Raw genomic sequence first — 27290 nt, 5'->3', positions numbered from 1 at the left:
CAGAATAATACAGTCAGGGAAGACAGATCCCTTGTGCTGACCCTGACAGTGACATTTGCTCTCTATTTTARGTACTGGCTGATGAGTTTAGCTGGTGCATTTAATCTGTGTGACATTGGTTGTGTGTGGASCATAATGAGCAGCTGAGGAGGGCTGTGTTGGACTGTCCTGAGCAGTTATCAGMATTGATCAGAACCAGGATGGGAGAGAATCAAACACTACAAAGATAATATGTTTGTGCACTTGAAATACCCTGTTTCTTGGTAGGAGGCTTCAGCCACTGTGATCTACTGGGATGTCGCCCAGGACCAGCAAGGTTCATGTTATCAGCAAGAAATTGTATTTTAAACAGCAATTTTGCAATCTGCTAGCTGCTGCTCTTTTTCATCAAGTGTGGTTTCGTCAGCAAAGCATCACAGCTGCTTCTGAGTAAAACACAGTAAGCAACTTGAATAGATCCTTAGGACAGGAACTGAAAAAAACACCTGTCTCAATGAAATTAATGCAAGTCCATTGTGGAGACTGAACCTAATGAAGCCAATTGGAATTTGGTCAGATTTCAAGCCCAAGCAAGTCTGGCTAATTCTCATTTCAAGAATGATTTATGCCACCGTTATCTTAATCTAGTTGCCATATGGGAAATTTGGGCTGCTTCCGATTGCCTAAGTACTTTCTTTAGAAGCAATCTGCCCACGTAAATGACTCAGGTTTGCAGTGCTGGATGGAGCTGCACTGAGATGCTCTGGAGACTTGGTGAATGTCTGCGTGTCTGTGGAGGTTTCTACAAACCACACTGAACGAGTGTACGTGTGTGCTTGTTGCCACAGGAAAGGCTCAGTTAAGAGCTGCTCACTGCTTTGTGTCCTCATTCTGCCACAGAGGTGAGTCCGCCACTGCCTTGTAGGGCCACAAATGAAGCACAAAGAGCAACAAAGGAAACATTCTGCCTGATACAATAAATTTTCTGTAAGGTAGAAAGGAAGTTGTTTGTGCAGTTCTGCCTTGTTTTGAAAAGAAGTAAATGCTGAAACGTTCCATAAGATTCTTTTTCAACTGTTAGTAGTGAACTGTCATTTGGAGAAGGTTGGTCATTTTCTGAGGTGAAATTGGGTGAATTAAAGTACTTCTTTTACTTTAAATGGTTACATTTATATATAAGTAGTAAGTGGTCAAAAACTAGTTTGTTTTTTGATGTTGCTCTTTATTTGCCTTTAAAAGGTACATTAATAAATTAAAAGCACCTAGTAGTGACAGAAGTAGTAAGATGTAAGCCCACAAGTACAATACAACACAATCTAAGAAGGTAAGCAAGAATGTTCCCAGGAAAAGCTGGAAGTGTTGTAAATAAAGCTTTCAGAATTGSCTGGTGACCAGAGATCATCATATGTGGGACAGCTTACTCTGTGCTGTCATTTTTCCTGTTGTTCAGGAGATAGCTCAGGTTTGTGGACAGTTCTCCCCATGCATCCATAATGCCCTGCTCACCAGGGCGAGTTTCTATCTTGCAAGCACCTCAAAATGTCACACAGTGCAGGACATGTCCCCCATTTTTGGTGCTTGTGAATTTAATGATTGTACCCAAAGCAATGCTGCCTATCTGCCAAACTCAGGAGGTGAAAGGCAACTGAACTGCAGTTTTTAGAAGTTTCTTTGGGCACTTCCCATTGGATTTGTACCCTGTCACATGGAGTCTATGAAAATGACACTTGGAGAGAATGAGAGCAAGGGTTAGAAGCTGTCAGAAGCTGACAGGATTCCTGTTRCAAATGTGGTAGCCACAGTTTGTGAGATGAGAATCGTTGACTGAGTTGTTTTACCTCTATGTTCAAAGCTATCACCTGGGGTAACTAAAGTAAAATATGCACTGTCTCATTTACTCTAACTTAAAATACGCATGCTAGTACCCCTCCCAAATGTAATAGGGCTACATAGGTTGACTCCTGCCTGCTCAGAAGTTATAAGATTATTAGACTAAAGGAAACAGTTTATTTAAGACTACAGAGACAGCCCAAACCCTCAAACCACCTCAGTGATTAATGTAAAACTACTATAGTAACYATAGTCTGATGAGTAGCAGTAGTAGTCATGCAGTCAGAATACATGCAGAGAAAGTAGTCAACAGCTGTAACTATTCACACCACAAAGGAGATATGAGAGACACTTTTTTTGTTGTTTTTCATTTCCTGTGCAAAGAAATCCTGATTCTGACTGCCTTTTCAGTCACTGAGTCAGAACTTCAGCTTTGTAGATCAGTGTGGCGTGAAGGGGTCATGACAGATTATGTCAATGAAACTGAAGAAATATTAATAAATGGAATATAGAGATTTGCTGATTTTGCATGTCAGAAACATGTTACAGATATCAAATTTATTGTTTCATTAAAAGGTCTGGGAATAGCCAGTTTAAAAATTCATTGACTATAATGTTTCTGGCTAGGATTTTCCAAAGAGCTTGGGGGATTTCAGTCTGGAAATCACACTGAAGTTCAGGGACAGACTTCGATTTCTGATTTCCTGAGGGTCCTTTATAAATCCCATATTCAGGAGTTTATAGAGGGAAAAGTAGTCAGCAATGGAAGAGGCCAATAAGGAGTAAACATTGATAGGAAAGCCATGCTGTTAAGTTTATCAGGAAGGTGTGAGTATAGCCAAGCGGTTTAGTTTCCCTGGGCAGCTGCCAGTCCAAATTTCCTCTCATCTCTCATCATATGGCCTTGTGCTTCAAAAAACTTCTTCCTGCCAAGTGTGCAAGCACAGGAACCATAAGGAGCTTCCACTGGAACCAAAACCTGAGGGGAATGAACACAAACACAAAGGTTATGTTTGAGACAGGGATGTGCCAGCAGAAACTGTGACTATTCACCTCCTTATAAAATCATGCCTAGGCCCCTCTTTTCTCATATGAACATCTGTGGTAGATATTGATGTCAGCACAAGTAAAAGAGGACCTGTAATGTCCACCTGAAGGAGGACCAGGATAGGAGAGCATGGCAGCAGAATCACAAGACTTTGGAGGGAGTCTGGACTATCTGGGCTAGACTATTGACTATCAACACCAAATGGAATAACCCCATTTCTGTCTTCCATGTGAGGACAATGTAACAGACTTCCAGCTGGACCAGGCTGGCAGCTGGAGCAGCTGTGGGGGGAGGAGCAAATGCATCTCATCCTCCACCTCTTGCCCTCTGCCTGATCTCAGGCTTGTAATTCATCCACTRTTGGGCCAATCTGCTTTGGTTCCTCCAGCTACAGAATCATCCCTCTGCTGTTCCCTGAGGCTGCTGGTCATCTGTCACCTGGGGTTAGCTTATGGCCAAGCTCACTGCCTTGTAACCCCTGCACCAAGGATGCTCCCAGMCCTCAGTGGGGCTGCCAGTGCAGCAGAAAGAAGAGCCACAGTGGGCTCAGTTTTCACTGAGCCTGACTATGAGAAGGGATGCAGAAGTGCATTCTACTTGGGTAAAACTGCACAGGTTGACATTAAAACTGAGAGTCAACTTCAGCGGGGAAAAGAAGAATGATTTTTCAGAGACAGTCTCTGTTATAGATCCTTGTGATGTCCAGAGTATTCCACTTGCGCCTTTAGTTTTTATATCAACAACACAAGAAGGCAATCATTTATACTCCCTTTGTAATCAGTGTAAGTCTTTTTCAGAGGTAATGTGGAGCTTTTACTGGGACTGGGAGAGAAAGTTTGCTCACTTTAACTTTGTTACGTGTAGAACTGCTGCTATGCTTTAAGGCTGAGTATTTCTAAATAGGGCAGTAAAGTTGTGTTTGAAACATTTACTTACTTCTTTGTCATTGGTCAAGCCTAGATTCTTCATGTCTACAACATTATAAAAAGTGTTGTTCAAGACGACTTCTATGACCTGAACCTGAAACCATGAAAATGGATGAGACAATGCATTTAGGGCACCTTTCCAGGCAACAGCCTGGCAGGCTTTTCACTCAGTGTAAAAAGGAACAATGCCCACCCCCCCCCGCCGAGTTCAGGTGATCAAATTCAATCTAGTGAACATGTGTAGCACACCTTTCCTTTTTATTTAAGTGCTGCCAAGTGATGTTCTGCCCCATTGTATTCATAGCTGGGGAGTTTCCATTCTTACTTAGAACTGACAGGAAATAATAGTCTCATGTTGGTCTTCTCAGTGGTGCAATTAATTAATGTTCACTATTGTTGAAGTAAAATATCATTAGGAGGAAAGAAGATACCTGTGACACTCTGGAAAGGACATGCATCTGGATACAGTTGACAGTTTTCTGGTAAGAGGGTGAATATTCCCCACAGTCAGGTGGTCCAGCAAAGGCTTCAAGGATACATTCACGGATTTTCTTCCTAGAGGTAATAGAGGTTCTTACAAAACCTTGTATCAGCTATCTCTGCTTAGATCCACAATGCTCTATTGTGGGGTGGTTTTTGTTTGTATTTTTCATGTCTTTGCTGACAAATATATAGCCCATGGTATTTGTGGAAAAATTATTTGTCCTGTCACCCAAATTCTGTTTCCTCTCCCCACCACCACYCAGATATATAATTCACAAATAGGTTTTGCTAAAAGTATTTAACAAATTAGTTATTTTATTCTCCTAAAGYGTTCTGTACTGGACACAGAACTGTTCATTTATATGCTGTCCTCTGATGCACCACCCTAAGACAAGCCTCTCACCCCTCATAACAGAGYTTAGTGCTGCCACTGAGAGCTGTGTGTGGCTGGTGCACAGCAGCTGCAGATCTGGCCATTCTGTGYTGTATGCAGGGACTTTGTGAGCATAGATTAGGGAATGAATATTACTTGATAGAACATATACCATATGCAGTTAAAGTCAAAATCCTTGCATTCGCCATATGACCATTTGCAGAAGAGCTCTCCACATAGAATCCTGTCATGTCTTTCAGGAAGTGTGGTGTGTTCATTCTTATAGAAGCCTTCAAATCCAGACTGTGTTGTCTTCATAAGTTTCAGGTCCTTAATTCCAGCAAAGACAAGGAGAGGACCTGTGATTGAAAATTACAAGAAATTATGAGCTGCTTTTCAAGGAGAGAAAGAAATCTCTGGGTGCGTACTTGCACTGACAGCWCCAGAGCCAGAAAGCAGACACTGATACCAGCAGAAAGATAAAAGACAGAAACTACTGAAGTCAGAGCTCAATGGAAATGGAAATAGAAATAGAAAATGGAGAATCAATAGAAAATGGAGAATCCCATCAAGTGATCTGCAGTTAAGGAAAACTGRGGATAGTCTTTATCTGACCTGCTTTGAATTGGGATGTGTGTTGGGCTGGCTCTCACTGTTGTCAATTTAGGAATGGCTCTAAAGGGAAATGAAATAGGCCACTAGTGCTGTGATGTACAGTAAGAGATGTGGCGCCTTTCCCAAGAACGTAAACAAGTGTAAAAATTCTCTGTACAAAGACAGAGCCTCGGTCAGTAATTTGCTTTAGATACCCATCCAGTTGGGAGTTTTGCATCCCTGGGAATGAGAGCCAGGAGCCAATGCAAATSCCGGCAGTTCAGCTAATGAGCAGGAACTGGCACTGATACAGATGCCACCCACAGGTTCAGACTGACAGTAGTTTTGCTCTTAGCTGCTATTTATAAAATGTGCTGTTGAGGATCACTGCTGCTTGGGTGGGTCATTTTCTTCTGAAGACCAAGCAATTGTGACCTGAACTTTTTCTTCTGACACACCTTTTGAACAGCAGATAAAAATATAAAGCAGCCACTCATTTAGAGCACACCAAGCTGGCAAGTTAAAATTTCACTAACCAGAGCTACCAAAAAGCTGATTCAGAAAAGAGAAACTTCACTGTATGCAGGCTTGTCCAGGACCTGTGCAGATAGTCAGTGGCTGAAGCCCAAGCTGCTGGTTTTGTTCTGCTCTTTGGGCTCACAGTAGCTAGTTCAAAATTAATCCTTGAATATGTCAAGTGCATAGTAATCCTGTATTGGACTGGATCTTCCTTCCTTGGACTTGGAAGCATGACAAATTTTGTCTTTAAATTATGTCTTTGAAGGAATTTATACTGGAAATAATTCCACTGTGGTAGACATTTCTAAATTGCATGGTTGTTTTTAAACTGCTCTGTGACTGGGTATTATTGAAACTGCTTCTTGTCTATTTCTTTGCTTGTTTATTTTCATTTTTATTTTTGGATGARTATAAGGAGGTGTACCTATCATTTTCCCTATGTCCCCCTGTTATTTACTAAAGTTGTATAAAAAATMCGAAGAAGAGACTGACCTTGGACAGGATATTTTGGGGTTTGTTCAGATCTTGAATAATTCATCACTTAGGTGTAAGACTGACACACAGGTATTAATGTAATGCAGATACTATCAGTGAACCTGGATAGATATTWATCTTATATTCAAATACTTAGCCTTGTTTGAAAGAGCTCCTTGCAACAAATGATTGACTGAAAGGCTGGCTGGCTGTGCAGCAATCAACCTGAAACTCACTCTGAAGAATACAGCACTCAGGGACAGTTTCTAAGGTGAACAGCTCCTGCTGTGCTTTCAGGAGGCTTTGTGCTCATGCAGTCTTCAGTTGACAAATGTTGATTCTGTTAAGTTATTTATKATGTTTTGAGTTTCCAAAAAACTGAGCCTTTTATCAGCTGATATAATGGCAAAAAATAATTCTATTAAACTCCACTAGGGTTTTTTTTCATGGCAAGAAAATTGCTAAAAGATAGGATTAACTGAGAAATKAACTCCCATGTCTGGCTGATAGGTGCATAGGAGGATGCTAAATATAGAGAACTTTCTCTTAGAAGAAAAATAAAAGTGATTTGAAAATCTTCACTTTGGTTATTGTTCACCTAGGCAGGGAATTCTAAAGAAACAACTAAAGGGCAACATTAAGGGAAGTCTAAGCAGGAAAGGTGGTTTCTTCAGTAAACCATCAAGGCTTTCTCTTTATGTAGAATCTGAAATGGCAGAATTTCATGCTAAATTTTYGTGGTGATGAAAAATTCTATTTGAACCACATTAAAAGCAGCAGCTTTTCAAGAAAGTATAAACTTTTTTTTGTTCCTTTTTGTTAAAAATTAAGATGTTTTTATTAACATTTTCCAGAAAATAAAGTCAGTGTGACTGAGACTGCCAAAAGTACAGCAGTAGTTAACATTACCAGTAACATTAAAAAGATGAGGCCAAGAGGAGCTGGAGACTTGTACAGGCATTCTCTTTTCTTTCAGCAGGAGCACAGGGACTGTGCTCAGATGGACCTTTCAAAACTCATGTCTTGTCTGCAAGTGAAATTGGTCTTGCCACTGGTTCTGGGTAGGATGGGAAATAGTTCTGAGCTACAGTAGTGCAGTTTTGATAGGTACTGAACTAATGCCTAAACCCTCTAAAGCCATTGTGTAAAAYAACATAGCAGCCTCAGCTCAATTCCCAGTAATCTGGGAGACACATTAAACCAAACACCATCACASTGAGACTGAATTTAGGCTTTTGTTGTGAGCTATAGTTAGGTAGCTATTCCCTTTGGAAGGACAATTTATGGACAGAAAGTTGAACTTGAAAGCCTGTCTTTTAACTATCACAAAACTCTTGGTTAAGTCAAATAGTGCTTTGTTTATGCAAGGTGTGCAAAAACAGTAAGCACACTCTGAAGTATTTTTCATGTGAAAAGTGGTTCACGTATAGACCTGAGTGCTCACAATGTTCAGCAATTGTTGCAGCAATGAAATTGCCTTCTTAGAAAAAAAATGAGGGCATGTTGACAGGGGTTTGAAAATAACTGGCAATTGGCCTGCAGCAATGTGGGATAGGGTAACAATCATAGGAGACTGCAGGATACAGTATAAGGCAGAAGAGTAAGCAGCCTGTTGTCAGAAAGCTATGAAATCCTGTGGCAAGATGTAACAGTTCTGCTGGATGTGCTGTTCTGGCTATTCCATGTTTAGGATATGCATACAAATGTGAGCTATGTTAGTTCTTCAGCCACGTCTCAGAGATCAAGAATTTCAAAATTCCACTATAATGTGGAGCAGTTTGGCTGTGCCCTAAGCCCCGTAACACCTGTAGCTATCTCTAAAGCCATCTTCATCTCTCTTTGGCAGAAATATTTACAGAGAAGTAGGGGAAGTTGCCAAATCTTTTCTCACCGTTCCGGCACTGCTCAGCTTCACAAAAGCGGATCCCATCAGGAACACATATGAATGAGTGGATGTGGGGAACGCCATCCTGCAGTTTAGAGCAGCCGTGTAAGTAACAGTGTCATAAATATTCAGTTAATTTGAAAACAGGGGTTAAGAGAGTGAGGAATGACAACAGCATAAACAAGTGGAATGTATTAGTATATTTTAGATACCTCATGCAGACGTTGCCATGGTACTTCTTGAACGTAGGCTTTGACGTACCCCACTTGGCAAAATGTTGTCATGAAGTGATTGCAGATATCTATGGCAAATTGTTCTAAACTTGGGATCTAAGACAGCAAACAGTATAATTAGAAAGAAGCAACTACYTCGTGTACAAAAGTAGATTTTTCTGGTTGTTGTATTAGGGAAGAATCAGTGTGGTTAAAAACACATTTCTCTTATTCCTGGCTTGGCTCACTGTACTCAGTCATTTGACCAGCTTGCAGCATACACTGCAAATAGCARCTACAGTTGTGTCAAAAATCTCCCATTCTGTGGCACAGTGAGCTGCAGGACTTGGACTGAGAGAAACTGCTGCTGGAGCCTTAAGCTTTGAGGATATTATGCTGAAAAATAATTTTTAGTGATTATTCTGATTGATACAGTGATATTCTAATTAAGTTTTACAGGGTAAAGACGGGATTTCATTATGGAGAAGTTTAGTGCTACAGATTGTCATTATGATACATGCAATTGATGCCAGTAAGAGCACAAAAGAATTAAGAGGAGTCTCATACTTTGAGACCTTCTGTTTAAAATACAGGAATAATGCAGGATTATGGGCTATTGAATTTAAAAAGAAAAAAGAGATGGCTTTTATATGACAAATCCACAAAATAACAGTGCTAGGTCTTGAGAAAAAAAGGCTTTGGAAAACTAAGAAAGAGTCCACAGGACAAGCATTGGAGGAGGAAAATATCTTTCTCAAATCACTGAAAAGGACTTTGAAAATTATCTGATAYGCCAATTGCCAATTGAAAATTAAAAGTTAGTAGACTAAATACTTCCAAATGAACTTGTAAGAAACAGCAAGGCTAGTTAAAAAATAAAAAGATACCCCATTTTTTTTGGCCAACACAAGGACAATGTTCTTTATGGTGTCTGTAGGTATCACAAGAGAGTTGTTTCCATCCAGGTACTCCTGAGGAGAAGTCAGCCGGAGATGTGCACACACTTCCACTTCTTTAACAAACTCCTTCTTTCCCTCTTTATGAAGGCGAAGGAACTTAATKGTATTCTTGCCATATTCACAGTTGAGGACTTCAAGGTCCTTGATCTGCAAAGAAAGCRTGGCAGTTGTAAAGAAACACAGTGGAAGCCTGAGTTATACTGTCACRAAACATAAACAGTGCTTATGRACTTTATTTTTGTGGTTGCCTATGATAATGAGAATATTTTTGTTAGAAATGGCGGAGTCCTGATGGGAAGAAAAAATGCTTTAGGAGACTGTTACTRTATTAGCAGCAGCTGTGATAAAATTCAGAAATTTTCTGGGGGACAGATTATAGAGCAGGAGTCACAGTGAACTAATTTCTCATTTGTCATCTTTGAMTTAGTCCTGCCTATATAGACCTTCACTGAGTCTGTTCTCTGGGATCATTGGGTTTGTTTGCATTGAGCCCTGTTGCAAGTTTTACCCTGCTTCTGTCAAACACACCCCGGTTACACGTCTCTTACGGTGTTGGAGAGACTGCACTAGCAAGGTGACAAAATACTGCAAAGGTTGTGAGGATTTCTGTTGTGCTAAAATATCCAGAGTTCATTGCACTAGACTTTCCTTGAGGCTGAAATATCCCATAATCGGGATCAACATCTTTTAATGTAAATCAGCCCCTTTTAATGCGAGCATAATGAGGACAGAGAAAGACCATTTTACACACCAAAATATAAATGAAAGCTCTTTAAGTGTAAGTTGCTGAAAGATTATGAGATGTGAAATTGCTCAATTCAGACATGTTTGTTCCGAAGAGAAATGTTGATGCATTTAAAAGATAGTTTAAAAAAGCATTAGCTAGTTGCAAGTAAAGTACTTTGGTTCAGAGATCAGAGCGTTTGTGCAGCTCTCAAGCCCCACGGTGACCGAAGGTGCCCAGCGCCGGAGCCGGGATCGGGCGGGGCCCAGCGCTCACCGGGAACTTCTCTGCACGGAAGGGACTGCGCTCACCACGAGGGCTGGGAGGAGGAGTGGTGAGATGGAAATTATGTTGTTCGCTTGTCTGAACACCAGCGTTTTTGAGATAGTTGTAAAAAAGAAACTAGTACATCAGTCATGCAGCAGTAAAAAGAAAACAAAAAGCGTTTCGGTATCTGCAGCTTGGAGTTGTTTTTTGTTTTGTTTTGTTTTGTTTTTAAGCAGAATCCATGAATATTCTAAATGGTTAATTTATTTTTTTGGTCGAAAACAAAACTTGTCAACTGTCATTTTGCTGCCCAAAGAAATGGTGGGCAGTTTCCCGCAGCTCCCAGGAGCCCTTGTGCCTCTGTCTGTGGCAGTCCCTGTTGTGGGAACCCGGATCCAGGCAGCGGCCGGGGTGTGCTCGCTGCTCCGTGGGCAGGAGCTGACACTAACACAGCACAACTTCTCCTTTTAGAGCCTGCTCAGGGCTCGCCCTGCGCAGCCGGGAAACCAAAATGCCCGCGGGATCTGCATGGTGCCACGCTGCTTTGCTCTTACTTCTCTCCGCCGTGCCCCTGTGGGCCGCTGAGATTTCCTGCAGGAATGAAGACGGGCAGACGGTGGATTGGTGAGTAAATACCGTGYTGAGTGAGTAAATAAAAACACTCGMGATTAAACCGCGGGGAGTGGGTGGGTCACCGAGAAGCAATGCAAGGCAATCCCTGGTTCAGTCCTGTTTGCCTGTGAGWAGTGGCTGAATTGTGCGCTTTAAAACCTAGGATAAGTTACTGAAATGTGATTTCATTTCCCCGAACCAACCGCCGTGCTGCATTATGACTAACTGCACAATAATCGCCGTTTTACACAGCGTTCACGTCTCATGATCAAAGGGAGCATGAGCTGTGTTGGGGTGCCAAGGCTGCGCTCRCCCGCGGGGCACCGGCCGGGCTCCAGCACAGGCTCGGGGCAGGGGAGAAACAAAMACCGAGCGGGGAAAAACCGAGCGGGGAGAGCGCCCGGTGTGCCCTTGGCCGGGTGCTGAGCTGCAGCGTGGGGGACTCGGCCCTTGCTGCCGGCACCGAGGGGCAGCKGAGGCTGAGCCCCCAATCCCCTGTGCCCTGTGACCGCAGCCGAGCTCTGCCCCTGCCCGCAGCTGCCGTCACGGTACCGCCGGTGCCATCCCACTGCCAGCAGCCAGCCCAGCTTTGGCTATTCAATGATTAATTGGATTAATGCKCTTTGAAGATGAAAAGACGCAAAATACAATTGCATGGTATTCAGCCCAGGTTTAAAAAGGTGACGTGAGGGCTCTTTAAAARCAGCACAAAAGCTTGCTGAAGATAAGTACCAACCAATTTCAAAAGAAAAGTGTTTTTCWCATGAGCAASGATTAATTTGGMTAMAAGGGCTGAAGAAGAAGGCCCATCCCTTCCCATGCACACAGAGCTAACTGCAGGGAAGGCAGGTGCTCCTCACACCACAGGCAGGCTGCTCAGGCAGGAGCACAAAGCTGGCTTTGCTCTGTATTGGCATATCATCAAATGTATGAGGGTCTAGCTCTTGTCACCTTTGCCAGGGCCMTTCTGGATAATGTGGGTTTTTTCAGGAGTTGGACTCTTGGTTGATGCAGCTACCCAGCAACTTTGAACTATGAGATAGTTCCTTCCTCCCTTAACTGTAATTATTCCTGAATGAGTTCTTTTGCGCTAAAGCTAAAAAAAATTTTTAAAAAGTATAAAAATATATACAAACACAAAAAATAAAGTAAAAAGAACTTTTATATCCATTTCTTAAATGAAGACAATTTTTTGTGTTAAAAATCTCTGAGAAATTCTTTGAAAGCTGTGACTAAGAGTAATTCATGTGTGAATGCCAGTAACRTGTGGCTGTTCCAGGAGGGAACTTGGGGGTCTGCACAGGCAAATCCATATTCCCTTTTGCAAATTCAGGTAGGGCAGGGGGATTTCCTGCTCTGATCAAACAAAAAGAAACTTGCCTGTCTGCCAGGGTCATCCTAGTTTATTAAGGAAAGCCTTTGGATTCTGGATTTTGTTGCTATGAAGCTGACAGGAGAAGCAGAACTGAAACTGCTGAGAAGAGACTTCTCTTCAACAAAATATGTCAATGCTCTTTCAAACAAACAGCCCTGCAAGTGTTATTATCAGTTAGCAAGAGGTTTATGTGAGTTTCTACTCTGCAGTGGTTTCAYCCTGCGGTATTCCATAATTGCTCAATATTCACACACCCTTTAATTTGCCGCTGAACCAGAGGAATCACTTGCTTTATCTGASCTGATCCCATCTGTGCTCCCCAGCTGGGCTGGCAGCTCCTCCCCGTTTGCAGTGCCTGGGCAGGCAGAAGTCTCTGCTGTGTTTTCATTCCTCTCAAGATCTCATCCCACCATCCTCAGTGCACCTCGGACAGGGGCTGCAGGACACGTGGCCATAGGATTGGCTCTCTAAGGGGGCAGAGCCGCTCCTTTATTCACCCAAACTCAGTGCATTCTGTGGGAAGCCTTCCTCGCCAAATAAAAGCCAAAACTGCTTTCTGAGAAGTGTTGAGTCAAGGACTGAAGGCATGGTGTGCATTGTTTGGAGTTTTTTTTTTTTAATTGGGGGGAGGGGAAGAAGTAAAGATGTGATTATTTGTAAGYTGGTGTTCAGTCACAGGTAAAGAATGTGACAATGCTAATCGGATCTAAGCGGATTTGCTTTTCCTTGGTTCTCAGGAAAATAAYTTTTACTCTGCTCCCACAAATGCCTAAGCTCTTGAGAAATTTCCCGTGCACAAATTGCAGTAAAGATTTTATAMAACTTTAATTGGTAATACACTCAGCTGGCTTTCTGGAAAGAGCCAAAACATGTATCCACTGGGAATTGGCAGGCAATTTCCTGATAGCTCAAAGACTAGCATTTCGTAAGCACACATGCTAAGGTGGATTTGTCAGATGCAAAGCTGTAAACACTTGCAGAGCATAAATCTTTCAGTACATTTCAAAGTAGTTTGGAAAGGCTTCATCTACTAATTCCTGGATCAGCTCATGCTACTSTAACTACTGCTATTCTGCTCCTTTCCAAATCTTTATTTCAAATAAGGGGACTGTAGTGATTCCTSGTGCATGTATAGGCACAGACATCTCTCCCCAGCCTAGTTATATAAATCACTCTCTTTGTGATCTGCCATCAGAAATTATTTCTCCTGAGTTGCTTCTGGGAGATCATTCAGWCAGTGGCAATGCAGGTGGATTACCAGGACCACCACTGGTGTGTGTTTCTCTTCTGTCTGCACATGTACGTTTCCCATGGATTAAATGTTCTTCTCTAGCAGAATGTTTTCCTGCCCCTTCTTACCTGTGTTCAGAGATATCTTTTGTGACCACCTTGAGTCAACTGGGCAAGGTTTACTCCTCCTGATGTACTTGAGGGGTTAAGCACAGTCTGCATTTTTGCTAAGTAGAATAGATTGAAAATAATGCCACTCAGTCCTTACTGCTGACATTAAGTTACTCAATTACAGCACTCAGAGAAAGTGGCTGAGTTAATTATATTGTGATTAATCCCATGGATTTACGCACTGGGAAAATTTGTTTACTATATCAGGAACCTTAGTGTCAACTGAGCCATTTACTGACAATATTGAGTACTTCACAATTTTGAAGAGATTTGTGTTCTTGGCTAATGGTTTGAAAATTTCCAGTCTGCAAGAGTTCATCAGAGTGCAAGCCTGTTATGAAAMGTAGGATTGGAACAACATTTTATTACATTGCTTTATACTTATTTTTGTGATTGTGGTATGTATGAACATAATAGAATGCATTTTTTAGTTTCAATACATAATTTTGTCTGTTTCATATAAAGCCATATTTAGAAAACACATAAATTGTTTGACCTGGGGGAATGTTAGACTGGGTTTGGGACCTGAGGTTTTTTACCAGAACCAGGAACAACAGGGARTTCATAGACTCATCTAAGACTACCTCAGAGTGGTATCAACAGCATTCTGTCCACAGCAACAGGAGTTCGGTGCTGAATCAGCCTCCCTTGCTTGCTGAGAAGCAGAACCAATTTGTCTGCAGCAGGGAGTGTGCTGCCACACTGCAGCTGGTTCCTGGGCTGGCTCATTGCTTTGAGGCTGGGATGTCCACTCTGCTCCCCCTCCAGCCCAGGCATCCCCACATTCACCCTGCTCTTCCACAGGGAAGGAGATACTGATTTACACATTCAAACAGGGCGGTGGTAAAAAAATAATTGCTCTCCACTGTTGCAGGTTCACTCTTTACAAGTTGCCAAAACATGCCAAAGGACAGATTCCTGCGCTGGGACTGGAATACCTGTACATGGATGCCCTGGCCCCGCAGTGGCAGCTTGGTAAATACCTCATCAACATGACACAGGGGGCTCTGGGACAAACACTGCAGCAGCTCTATGAGGCCTATGAATCCAAGGCAAGTGACATTTMATTTTTCTTAGTATGGTTACTTGATATTGTTTGCAGATGAAATGAAAGCAGCCAAAGTAAGCACGTAGAGATAAGGCCAACCTGGCTGATAGATCTACTAAAACACATCAAGGGGAGGAGCACCCTGACWGCTGGGCAGATTATCTGCAGTTTTGGCTACAATTAGGAATAGTCCTCAAAATTCTTTTTCTAGTCAAGCTTTTCATACAGTTAGAGTAATGCCCATCAAAAAAGGAGTATTCACTTGTCTTTGTTTCTGTAATTCGTGTTGAGTAATATCTGGGTCTGTGAACTCAGMCCAGGGTCAGTGGTAATTACTACAGACACTTGTCCTAAGCCCTCCTGTGTGCAGGTRTTTCACATCCTGACTCAAATCAAATCTGTGTTTTGCTCTTCCCCCTGAAATCACTGGGACTGCTCCAAGCAGTGATATGCTGCTTGTTGGCCTTCKTTTTTTGCTCCCACAGTCAGACACCTCACTGATATTTGTGTGAAGTGATTGTAAAATATTACAAGATCTGCCTATAATTATTTTTTCCCRTCCAAGTACTATTGCTGTGAGTCTGGGTGTGTCTGCTTTCTGCTGTGGCTTTGTGGTAAGGTGCAATCAATTTGTATGTAAAAGAGACTTGCAGAAGTCACTCAATGTTGGCAGTCCAGGAAACTCCTGTTCCAGGTGTCACTGTAGCTGTAATAAACTGTTTACAAACTCAGTACATCGGGAGGGCAAGTGTGCCCCAACCCCTTTGAAGTTCTCTATTCAGGGGAAATAAGGTGTGGCCATATGCAAACATTTTGCAAAAAAAGCTTTAATTGGTTTCCCTTCGTAAGWACATTTGTCATGCTTATTTTTACTCAGCAAATATTTTCACCGGATCTGATTGCTAAATCAGAGAGAGGCCCAGAAAACAGAGAGGGGAACTTCTTTGCAAGCAAACACACTCTAAGCCCATGTAAACTGCCTTAGCAAGCACATTCAACCCTTGGGAAAGGGCTACTGCAGCGATTGAGAGAACTTCCATGTCCTGTCAGCTGAGGCCCTAATGCTGCGTCTTCAGGTTTATATTACTGTAATATCTGTGGAGATTGGGTCAGCTGAACTGGGAGCAGRATTATGCTCGTGATGTTTGCACAGAGGACTCCTGAATTCTTTCTTCCGTTCCCAGCAGACATTTGCTGAAATGCCTTCCTTTTATTGAATGTCGTGTTTCCCTGCAGAGGAACACCACTGCATATGTGATATACAACGATGAGATCCCTGAATCAGACTCCAAAGCGGGGAAATGTGGACACACCAAAGGTACAGGGAGAGTCCCAACTGTTTTCTCCTTTCTAAAGTTGTGGATAGCATCTGCTTGTCTGYCTGTCTATCTGCATATCTAAAATTCCTGCCTAAAGCAAAACTGAAGAGTGATTTGCATGGTGTGTGGTTTGTTGTAGTTACCCATGCTGCAGCTTCTGTTTTGGTTTTGCTATGTCTGTGCTGTGTGAAGTATCTTGGGGCCTACGGACTCTTTGTTTCAAACTAATACAGGTCCTTTTAGCAAATACAAATCCCATCATCCTGTGCCTGATGGCAAAGCAGTACAAGATATGCAGGAAAGACACCCTCAACAGAAACCCCTCCAAACTTTCTGGGACAAGAAACTGCTGCCAAGATCATGGAAAGCACTATTGGATGCAGTTACAGAAAATCAAGACTTTAAATAAGAGTGAACCTCAGTGGAGGTCTAAATGTTCCCCTGAGGAAGCARCTGGGGTTTGCCCAGCCTGATGTGGAAATGAGCACATTTTGCAGGGCTGTGTTTTTAGGCTGCAGCAGTGGGCACAGCCCAGGAGCCATGGTCCATCCTGGAGGGGAGAAGCACAGTCTATCTCTGTGCTGCTCCCCCATGAGGGGAGAATTTGGTCTGTGAAAGAAGACTTGCTATTGACAGAATCTGTTTSTCTTTATCCAGTGAATATTTGAAGTGAAGAAAGATGAACAATGGATAGAGGGCCACAACCACTAAATAATCAGAACTTGTRGAGACAAAATTTGATCAGAGAGAGAGGTTTTGAAAGGATTTTTTTCAAATGAAACATGGTGACAGTTTGGGTTAGTCTRTGCAGGAAAGACTTGATGCCATTTTAATACAATATTAGCATCTCTTACAGTCTAGCAATTGACTCTAGAAGAGTTTACTGTAGGTATTAACACACTGAAATGTCTGCAGCAGCAAAACCAAAGTAGGGCACAGCTCTATCTTCTCAGGGTTTTTTTCCTCCTTAATTCATTTGCAGTACTTTTTTCTTTTTTTTTCTTCTTTTTTTTTTTTTTTTTCCCACAGGATTTCTGCTCTTGGACAAATCACAAGGCTTCTGGGTGATTCACAGTGTGCCCCTGTTCCCTCCCAGCCCTGAGGATGGTTATGGGTATCCACCTACTGGGGAGTCCTTTGGACAGACAGCCATCTGTATAACCTTCAAATATGACCAGTTCACAGAMATAGGTATGAAAACCTTCTCCTTAAGAAAGCCTTTGTCCCACTACACCTCTCTGATTGTTTTTCTTGAGGCTTCACCTCAAAAATTCCTTGTTCTTGACCTTTGTTGTCATATTGGGAAACCAAGTGGGGCCTGGAAGGAGCATTCTGGGCTCAAGCTATGTTTATCCAATGATTTCCTGTGTGAATGTGGGAAATTCGCTCTTCCACTCTGCTTTCATCTCCCCATGGGGACTATTAAGATAATAATAGTCACAAGTGCATATCAAGAGTAAACTCAGTCCACGCATACAAAATGCTTTGGAAATACAAAGTAGGATGATTAATCATTTTTAACAGTAATAGCTCATTCAGCAAGTCATCTGCTGTTCTGAAAATGTAAGGCAACCACTGCTTGAGCTAAGYAGTAGCCTTGATTCATCAGAAATATGAAGTATGGAATAAATATTCACCTGGAATTTTACCAGGTATTTCTTTGCTGCATAAATTGCCAATACTAAATATACAAAAAACCCTAAACCCAGCAAACTGTGGCTGCAAGATTCAGAATTATCTGGCAGCTGGTACTGGAATCCTGAAAAGGGACTATTGACTTTACAAGAAGTCATCCTGGCATGTTTCCCAACTCTTTTCACACTGTTTTTCACCTTTTTCTCAGTTAAAAACCTCAAGTAATATTAATGAAATATACATGCTGTGCAAATTGCCAGGCTGGACACACCTCAGAGCTGTCTAACCCAGGTTCCTGTTTGTGGTAATGCATCTATGCATGTGTGCAGGGAAAGAGGACAAGAAAATGAGATGCACACATTAATGCTTTTTCTGCCTCATCCTCCCATCTTTTGCTAATCTGTGGTTCGGGAGTTTCCTGAGGCAGAAATACTGGAATGTTCCTGATGGACTGGTCTTCCATGAACTCATCTAATGAGCCCATTTGTTCCTTTGCTCTTTATATCCATGGCAAGGACTTCTACAGTTAAGCTGTGCACAGTTCAGGAAAACAGATTTAATTTGCAGATTCAGTCCAGACACTGTGAACGTCAAGGTCTGTTCTCCCTARACCCAAACGAGACCCTTTGGCAGCCATTCTGTTTGCATTTGGCTTGGCAGCTGTAACTGACTGGAAGCCCCTCCTGTAAACACAGACAGGTTTGGATCTACTCGTGGTGTCTGAGTGCTGTGTGACTGCAGAGAGGCTCGGAGATGAGCCTGGGTGGAAGTGGCAGTGAAACAAGACCACCAGTTAACAGTTCTGCAGTTCTGCTAAGAATAATGAGGTGTTAGTGGAAAACCTGAGTGTACTCTGCCAGCCAGTCTTTGTGCTGCAGGACCAGTCAGAACACAAAGCAATTACACAAATTTTTGGTTGCTAAAATAAGATACTTTGACACTTAACTCTTCCAGAAGACAGCCTGTGAAGTTTAAGAAGGTTTTAGGTTTCCTGTCTAAGACAGAACTTTGCTTTCTTGATTGCTTTGCTTTAACCCATTTTAATTCTGACTGTGTTTGTTTCTGTGGGTTTTTCTCAGACCAACAGATGCTGATTTATAATCCAGGAGTCTACAGCTGTTCCATCCCTGACATCTTCCAAGCTGATCTCCCAAATCTGCAGAAGCTCTGTGCAAAGTCCAGGCTGCCCTCGGTCCCCTTGCGCCACCTCTCCAAGCTCCAGTCAGCTCGTGGGGAAACCTTTCTCCACTTTGCAAAGTCACACTTGTTCATAGATGGTAAGAGAACCTGTTGCTCTTTCTATAATACATTCTCAATTAATTCTTAAAATATGACTTAATAAATTATTTTAAATTTCATATTTTCTCTGAGGGAGAAAAAAGAAGTTCAGCTTCAGAAAGAAATGTCACAGAGGGCAAGGATGGTGTCCCATCTTAATGTTCTCTCTGCCCCACAAAGCAAAAAGCTGTCTGGTCTATCCTAAAGTTTTCAGCAATGAGATTTTCAGAAAATTTATTTCCCATTATTCAACACTAACAACAAAGAAGAAATATGGGGTTCGAATCATCTGGGGTTTTTTTGTTATGAAGAAGACTTGCAATTTTTTTTGTCCTTTCCCTTTTTTCCTGCTGTTGGTTTGTAATATGTTTTCTGGAAGGAGAAAAAGTAGAAATGAACTTCTGAAAAAGTCAAAATAAGGGGAGGGGACAAAATCCCCTCTGGCTGACTTTATGCATTACAGTGACATTAACACAGTTTAGATGATGCTTTTCAGTCTAACATTAAACACTGATTTCCTGCACCCTGTGTTATTCYACAGATATCTATGTGGCCTGGATGGCTCAGGAGCTGGAGACTGATTTGTTGGCTGAATCCTGGCAGCGCTCTGGCCAAAAGCTTTACTCCAATTGCTCTTTCGACTACCACGTCTACAACATCAATGTCATAGGGATGCCATTGAACTCCACCTTTCATTCCATTAATGATCATTCCAAATGGGCTGTTTCAAGGGAATACAAAGATCAGTGGACCTGCATTGGGGACTTGAACCGTGCTGCTGAGCAAGCTTGGAGGAGTGGTGGGTTCATCTGTACCCAGAAYGAACAGATCTACAAAGCCTTCAGGCATCTGATAATCCACTACGAAAGCTGCACTTCTGCTCCCAGGGTGCTGTAAGAAACCATTCCTCCCAGCCAGCACAGCCCTCGTTRTGTGGAAAGTGTAGGGAATGTCTCCCTTGGAGGGCTCCTCTCACCATCCACACTGGAATGGGACAGGAGGGATGCTGCTGCACGAGGCTGCACCAAAGCACATTTCTGTGAAAACCCTGCAAAGCCATCCCTGGGCAGCTTGGGAGTGGGGCTGGATAGGGGATGGGAGGGACARCAGAAACCTCTCTCATGAGCTGAGCTGTTGGGACTGGGCAGGTAGCAAGGGATAAGCACCCCAAAATAWTTCAAAATTGCCCTGGATTTCTGGCACTGTTGAGATAAATCACAGCATTTCTGTTCAGCTTGAACTGAATTGCTAGAAGAGCTGAGAAAATTAGATCCAGACAGGGAGATGAGTACGTCTGTGGACAGAAATAATTTTTACATGATTCATTTTTAGAGAATAAATGAACTTTGAATCATCTTTAAATTATCTGTAACCAATAGCTTGGGAATATTTCTAGTGCTTTTAATCATGTACAGCAATTTTATAAACAAATAAATATGAATAGGAATATTCAAATATGAATAAGCAAAATAAAGAGAAAAAATATTCTGTTGACAGTCTCCCTCTTCCATCTGTATAGGTATTTGTGATTGGTTACAATGTTTTATATTGCCAAAGGAAAAAATGCAGACTATTAGGAAAAAAATAAAAAGAAAAGAATATATTTGAAGAAATATGTCATTTAATCTACAAACAAATGTGGCTGTTAATTTTCAGTATTTTCAATATTTCCAGTCTCAGGCTTTGGACCTGAAGTTTTCATGGACTTTCTATAAGGACAAAGCTGATCTGCAAAATCCTGATACTCTTGTGTTCAGATGTCAAAAGTGTATCTCTGTTTAATATGTTCCTAAATATGTATTTCTATCTCATTCTCCTTTTTTTTCCCTCTTTTGCTAATGTAACTCCAGTCTGAAGAGTTGTCTGTCTCATTGTATTTGTTTTCCTGTGTTCCTAGTCCCTACCACAGGTTCTCCACAAACAATGTCTTAAAAGAAAGCAGGTATAAAGAAATGCCCCAGAACCACAAGAGGTTGCCAAAGATTTCCTTCCCTTTTCAGCCTGAACAATCAACCAAACAACAAASTGTACAAAAGTGYCAAAGAAATTAATTTCAGAAAATAYTTGTGYATTTTTCKTGAAGAAATAGAAATCATTTATATGGCCTGCATAATGAAGGAARYTGTACAGGAATAGCCAGTCYGGACCAAAGGTAAACCCGAGTGTCRTAGYTCAGGGAAAATAGGGKTGTTGCTTAGATATCCTGCACACCTTTTTTTTCTTTTCTCCRCATAAGACCCAATGACATTTGATAATTTGCTTCATAATGTTCTTTCTCTGATACTTGTCCAATTGTTCTACATATATACGTCTYGTTTTGCTAGCTGTGGTCAAGCAACACCTGTTGTGGCAGTGAAAATTGCCAGTGACACAGAACACGGTGCCATGGGATGGTGGGGCATCACTCAGAAAAGCCAAGACAAAATTAATTATTCTTGCCTATCTTTTCATGACAGACACAAACCTAACCTGTCTGTCTGAGCTCTTGTATCTTGCCCACAGTTTGTGTAAGCATGACCTCAGTGTTCAGGACTGGCAAGAAATCCTCTGCTGGAGACGGCGCTGGCAAGCTCCGTGTGTGTGTCAGAGAGCACCTGGGTCTGTGGCACAACCTGTATTTCTCGTGGTATTTTCTAATGCTGAGTCAMAGCATTTGGGTGCAATGTCTTGGGTTCAATAGCAAAGAGTCTCTGTCCCACTGGTTGTCACAACAGTGTTGCCAGCTCCCTGCTCCCCAGGCCAGCAGTTACCAGTGAATCTCTTGAAATAAGTGCTGATTGCTGTTCTTAGTTATTTGGTTGATTAATAGCTGTCATAAAGTTTTACAAGACTACTTAACCATTCCTCTTTCATTAGACCCAAGACTGGTTGCTTCCATTTTGGCTGTAACTGAGGAGGCAGAARGAGCAGTGGGAGATGCAGAGAAACAGCTGTACCGTACAGGACCACGAGCACCACAGCAGCCTGGCTGTGCACACACTCAGTGGTGTAGCAATAAAAAGGCTGCAGATCTGGTTCTCTCATTTTTTGACTGTAAACAGCTTTAATTCAGTTTTGCTTTTGTTGTGTAACTTCTGTATTTGCATATCCTAATATTTCTGCTACACATATTATGAAACATGGGCAGACACTGTTTCCCAAAAGAGGCTAATAACCAACGAAATAAACCGTGTAGGTTTTTAAAGGATTTATAACTCTAAGGCTTTCTTTGCAAATGCAAGACCATAAGCCACTTACTCAACCTCATATGTCCTATGTCCTCACCATGCCCTGTGATCAATTTTAATGTGAAATATTTACTGTCTGTTACCTATATATATATATATATATATATATATATAAAGTTTTAAAATTTCTAATACGCTGTTCTATTTTAAGATGCCAAACACTCAAGAAAGATCAGCCTGTCCCAGTGATCCTGTGCTGCCTCTGCTGCCCACTGACCCTTTTGACTGGACAGAGTGGTTCCTGCAGACAATGACATGTGGCATGGCCCCTCTGCAATTTCAGGGGAACCTGCTCAGCAAAACTGACTCTGCAAAAGGGCCCAAACACCRGACCTTGGCCTGGAGAGGGAAGAAATTGCTCTCTGCTCTGGAAACCTGGAGTCCCTTCTCAGCATGCAGGTTTGGCTATTCTGACCCTTGGGCTCTGTTCTAGTAAGACTAAATGAGAGCATTTATTATACATGAAAATTGTTTGCCGAGGGAGTAGGAGAGGCCAAAAGCAAACATTATTAATCCACTAAACATTACTGTACTGCAGCCAAGTTTGTAACAAACACAGCAGTAGGGGTGGTTGTTTGGTATAAATTGCCTTGTAATCATTTCCACAGGCCGAGGCTCGGTCCCAGCACGCCTGGCACACTGGCAGGGTGTAGGAAATGCAGACRCAGCCTCTCCAAATCCATCCTGACACATTTCCCCTTGCCAGGGTGTCTCCTGCCCTCCCCACAGCYACCACCATCCCAGAGCAAGGGCCTGCAAGGACTCTGCCTCCTTGACACTGCTCAAAACACCTGGCTGATTCTTCTGTAAACCCCTGTGTCCCTGAGGATGCTTCTCTAAAGCTGTAATTGTGTGTCAGTAGGGCAGTGGTTTGCTGTGTTGGAAAAGGCAATTTTACACAGAGTTAGTGCAAGAGGTCAAAGGATTAGACAATGAAAAAAAAGCTAAAAATGTAAAAAAAACCTGAAGGGTTAAAATTTAACCTGTGTGAAGTTTAATTCCAGCTGTGCAATTAAAATACTGGAAAGCAGCCAAAGGGATTGCAGCCTGAGCCCACTTCACAGGGCAGCCTTTGTGCTGGAATTGCTTCTGGTGTCTCCACAATGACTGGGCATACCCTGAGCTCTCATGAAGGGAGTGATGAGCAATGTATTGGAGAATTTCTCAAGGGCACTGGGGCTCCATGCCAGCTGCCTRMCAGCAATCAAAGGRAGCTTTGGGAGAAATTTCTCTGAGSTGGGAACTTTCTCAAGGCATGCTAACATGGCTTGGTGCTTGGTCTTGTCACAGGGGTCCACAGGCGTACTTCTKACTAATGAAATGCTCAATAACATCATTGTGAGAAATTTTCTTAATGTATCAAAGCATCCTCGGCGTTATTAGCATAGTCACATAATTATCCACAGAGAAACTTACACCCATATGTTAACGCCCATAAATTATTATATGGATTTCTTTTAAACTTTTATTTTCAGTTTCTGGGAAGGATACATCACTGGGTACTTAATATAGTAATTGCTTCAGAAGGTGTAAGCTGCCCATGCCTGCAGTAAAATGTTCAGGAGGCAGAGTGGTGCTGGCAGCGTCATCTGAAAGCTCRGTAAGCCAAAGCCTAACTGTGCTCAGAGGGTGATGCAAGAATATGATGCACCTCTTTAGTTTCACAAGAGATTTCTTTAAAAGGAATTAAAAAATGTGAATGGAGAGGAACAGGAATATATTAGGCTAAGTGTGAATTGCTTCCCTTTGTAGCAGGGAAAAAATACTTCATAGTACAAGACAGAGAATCTGATCTGAAATTCCAAGCTAGGATAGCAATATYGGTGTGTTCTAGATATCCTGACACCCTGAGTAGCATAGCCATATCTGACACTTTTTTATTTAGACTGGAGATACCAGATTAAAGATCTAATCAGCTGAATTTTCTCATAATCCTCACAAATTTTGCATTAATGTGGTAAAAAAAGTTGTGTTTGCACCTAGAAATCAATAGCAGCACTTTCAGATCTTGGCTTCAGACAGCATAATAYAAATTTTAAATGCAGAGCCATTGTATGCTTATCTTTATCATCTTTAAATGATTTATCCCAGTGTTGAGAGTATGCTATTCTATGCATATATGTGTTATGTTCACATTGCTAAAATGGTACACTACAAAACACTAGGATTTGAAAAATATATCTTGTTTTTTTATAAATAGCTACATTACACTTTTAGTCAAGTTTTTTTAGTAAGTCCTTTTGATTTTATTTTCTTCATTTGYGTTTGCTTGACATTTCCACACAAAGTATCTGGTGACTATGCTGATTCTCCTGTAGCAGGGATGAAAGTAAGGAACATCCTTCCCCTCCTTTGATCACTTTGCATCTTGGGAACTGCAAAGTGATGTTCAAATATTCAGAGCTTACAGGAGCAGAGTGTAGTATTTAATGTTGCATGCTGGAGTGCTGGCAATTGCTACAAGTGGCTCACTGTAGTACAGTAGTACCAGCATTGCCTCATTTATTAATCATAGAAATGTTGCATGCAAATTAGCCACAGAGTTGTGTGTTATAATACAGTAATCCAAAAATCTGTCTTCACATGTATTAATGTCTTCAAATTAAAAGTATCACATTATAGCACTGCACGGTTTCCCCATTACATTTCAAAACCTGCCAAAAGCTCACTAAAAGCTGTGTCACTCAGTGTTTTCTTTTTGTTGCTTACTTCTGACTTTCTAAAGAGTGAGAGTGTTTAGCTCCAGGGCACTTTTGTGTCTGCCTTTTTTCAGGGTTCTTTTTTGGGCTAACATTCTGCCAGCCAAATATCAGTATTTCYCTTGCTATAGTGCAGTTTAAAAATGTATTTTTGCACTGGTATGAAAATGGTAAGCACCACTGTCCTCCACTTCATGTTAAGGACTGAAAATGCCCAGTACAATTTTAGGAACTCTTCCCTTCCCTGCTCTGAAAGCTACACCTGACCTTGTAAATCCTAGGCACTGTGTAAGGAAAATCTTGTCTTTTAACCTCTTGCTTTCTAACTAYTCCAAATATTTCTTTCAGGAAAGACAAGGAACTGACAATTTAGTATGGAACATTTTGCAAAGACAGACCATGGAAGAAACTGCACAGCAAATAGGGACAATTTGTGCAGTTGTATTCCCAGCTGCTCACCAACCTGCCAAAAGATAGGAAGAAACAGAAATGGGACCGAAAAGARTTTGCAGGAGAAAGGGAGAAGAAGGAACAAGGCAGCTGAAGGTAAGCACGAGAGGAGAAGTGAGGGAAAAGCAGAAGGAACATTGTGATGGTCAACACCAAAGGGGTCAGAGACCCTGMGTGTGGTGACTGAGAAACTTTGGGAGTTAGCTGTGCAAAAATCTAGTGAACGGGATGTTTCATTTACTGTGGTAGTTACCTAACATTTACCCATTTTACAGACAGAGTCTCCAGAGGCTACAGCACGGAGATAAATGCAAAAGGCATAGACTGAAGTGAACTTAGCCAAGMAGTAAAAAACACAGCACAAACCAACACCCGAGCAAGTCATTACCTCTCTGTTTCCAACCTACAAGAGGTGGGGTAAGGCAAAGTCAAATGCATTAAACAGATAAAAGTAGGAGGGAGAAATTCATAAGCTAGGCTAACCAGTTTGAACCATACATATTTGAATAACATGCTAAACCATTTTTTTAAAGAAGGAAACTATTATTAAGCTTTAAAGGCAATCTACAAATACAATAAAAATGAGATGCAAAACATTCCCAAGAGTAACTGCAGATAATTTCAACAGCTGGTGACACTAAAGTGAGCTGCATTCATTCTTGTACCACTGAGAGTACTGCAGGCAAAAAAAAAACTAAATACAAAGAAGATAAAAACATACATAGGGATTAGCAAACTGATGCCTTTAACACTTTGCTCCTGTGATCTTTATTATTATGGGTATTTTGTACAACATAYGGCCTTGTATTGTCAGGTTAAAAATCAAGCTTTGTTTAGAAACCTCCCCAGTTTTATGTTTTCTTCGGTTTCATCTCTGATCCTACTTTGCTCTCCTGCACTAAAGAAACCACCACTCGTCCAATAYTGAGTCAAAATCAGCAGTCATTCCTGGGTATTACTTACTGTCACTTGGCTCATGGTGGCTGTTTTGTCACCTCCTGGTCTCGGATCCCACAGAGGAATACTGGCAGTATAGAAGCTGTAGCTCTATAAAAAGTGTCATCTTAATATCAGAGGAGGAGCTAGGCATAAGGGGTTGGCTTCACAAATGTAAATATTTCATAATTTATTTAGCAACGTGGCTTTTCTTTTTCCCCCAGGCAAAAMCTTTAATAAAGGAATAGGTCTACAGCAACAAAGGAAACAACAGCAAAAAACAGAGACAAGGACACGTCCTAACCCCATAAATATCAGTGGGAATTTGCCTTCATCTTCAGYGGGAACAGAACTTCAAAGACATGGSAATCACCCAGAAAACCGGAAGGGTAAAATCKGAACCCTCCACAGTCTCTGACACAAACCGTGTTTGAGGGTGGTGGTGTAGTCCCGACACRATGAAAATGTCCCCAGCAGGAGTTGTGCCACCTTGGCCTGACCACGACCTTGTCCCTGGCACTGCCAGGGTGGTGCTGAGACAGACCTCAGAGAGGCTTCATGTGTGGGCAGCTGCCTTGATAGAGAGACGGACCTCCTTTTTTCATGGCTGTACTCTCAGTGCCCAAATCAAGAAGTGATGTCCCCACTTCTACAAATTCATTTTTTACATTTCAATAGATTAAGATATTATTTTAAAGCCTGTCTCTGGCAGAATGTAAGCTCTGTCTCCTCAGTCCTGCTTTGTGTTAATAGAAGTGAGGAAGATGAAWGGTGTGGATATAAAGAATAGTTTCTTCTCTAGGAAGATTTAAGATCTCCCCGAAAGACTAAGAACATATTTTAGGTRCTCACAGCCTGCTAAATGCTGGGAATGTGGGAAAGTCAGGATGAGGGAACTCATTCCTGGGCATGCCTGCCCAGGTCTTGTTTTGGTACTGGCACCATACAGCAAAATAGAAATTAAAAGAACAGAGAACTAATTCTCTGCTAACAGCAGAATTAGTTCCCCTCTCTTCACTKTGGATGGCTCCTTATGC

General features: G+C 41.8%; 2 protein-coding genes across 5 annotated transcripts in view; one reads left to right on the top strand and one right to left on the bottom strand.

Annotated features, from left to right (window-relative positions):
• Positions 1–22211, top strand: part of DNASE2B (deoxyribonuclease 2 beta) — a 33694-nt gene extending 11483 nt beyond the window's left edge. Inside the window, exons 1-7 of one of the 4 annotated variants that reach the window (XM_057374812.1) lie at positions 8155–8216; positions 10745–10897; positions 14536–14713; positions 15946–16027; positions 17058–17219; positions 18743–18940; positions 19483–22210. In XM_057374812.1, coding sequence (XP_057230795.1) covers positions 10785–10897; positions 14536–14713; positions 15946–16027; positions 17058–17219; positions 18743–18940; positions 19483–19838 — 1089 coding nt within the window. In that variant the 5' untranslated portion in view covers positions 8155–8216; positions 10745–10784 and the 3' untranslated portion in view covers positions 19839–22210. Of the gene's footprint in view, positions 1–8154; positions 8217–10078; positions 10341–10744; positions 10898–14535; positions 14714–15945; positions 16028–17057; positions 17220–18742; positions 18941–19482 lie in introns of those variants that run through there. The other 3 variants (XM_057374830.1, XM_057374804.1, XM_057374821.1) reach the window with 3 other exon arrangements.
• Positions 1181–26365, bottom strand: LOC130578622 (uricase-like). The gene is made up of 8 exons (XM_057374838.1): positions 26281–26365; positions 9211–9429; positions 8324–8440; positions 8118–8196; positions 4812–4998; positions 4215–4338; positions 3794–3877; positions 1181–2788 (listed from the first exon to the last, which is right to left on the bottom strand). Exons 1-8 carry the CDS (start codon positions 26293–26295, stop codon positions 2657–2659), a joined length of 957 nt encoding a protein of 318 aa, XP_057230821.1. The 5' UTR covers positions 26296–26365; the 3' UTR covers positions 1181–2656.
• Positions 26366–27290: the final 925 nt, after the last annotated feature.

The sequence above is a fragment of the Malurus melanocephalus genome, unplaced genomic scaffold (assembly GCF_030028575.1).
Source record: "Malurus melanocephalus ecotype Western Australia unplaced genomic scaffold, MMel_1.1 scaffold_8, whole genome shotgun sequence".
Taxonomy (NCBI): Eukaryota; Metazoa; Chordata; class Aves; order Passeriformes; family Maluridae; genus Malurus; species Malurus melanocephalus.
This window is presented reverse-complemented; position numbering and strand designations above follow the sequence as displayed.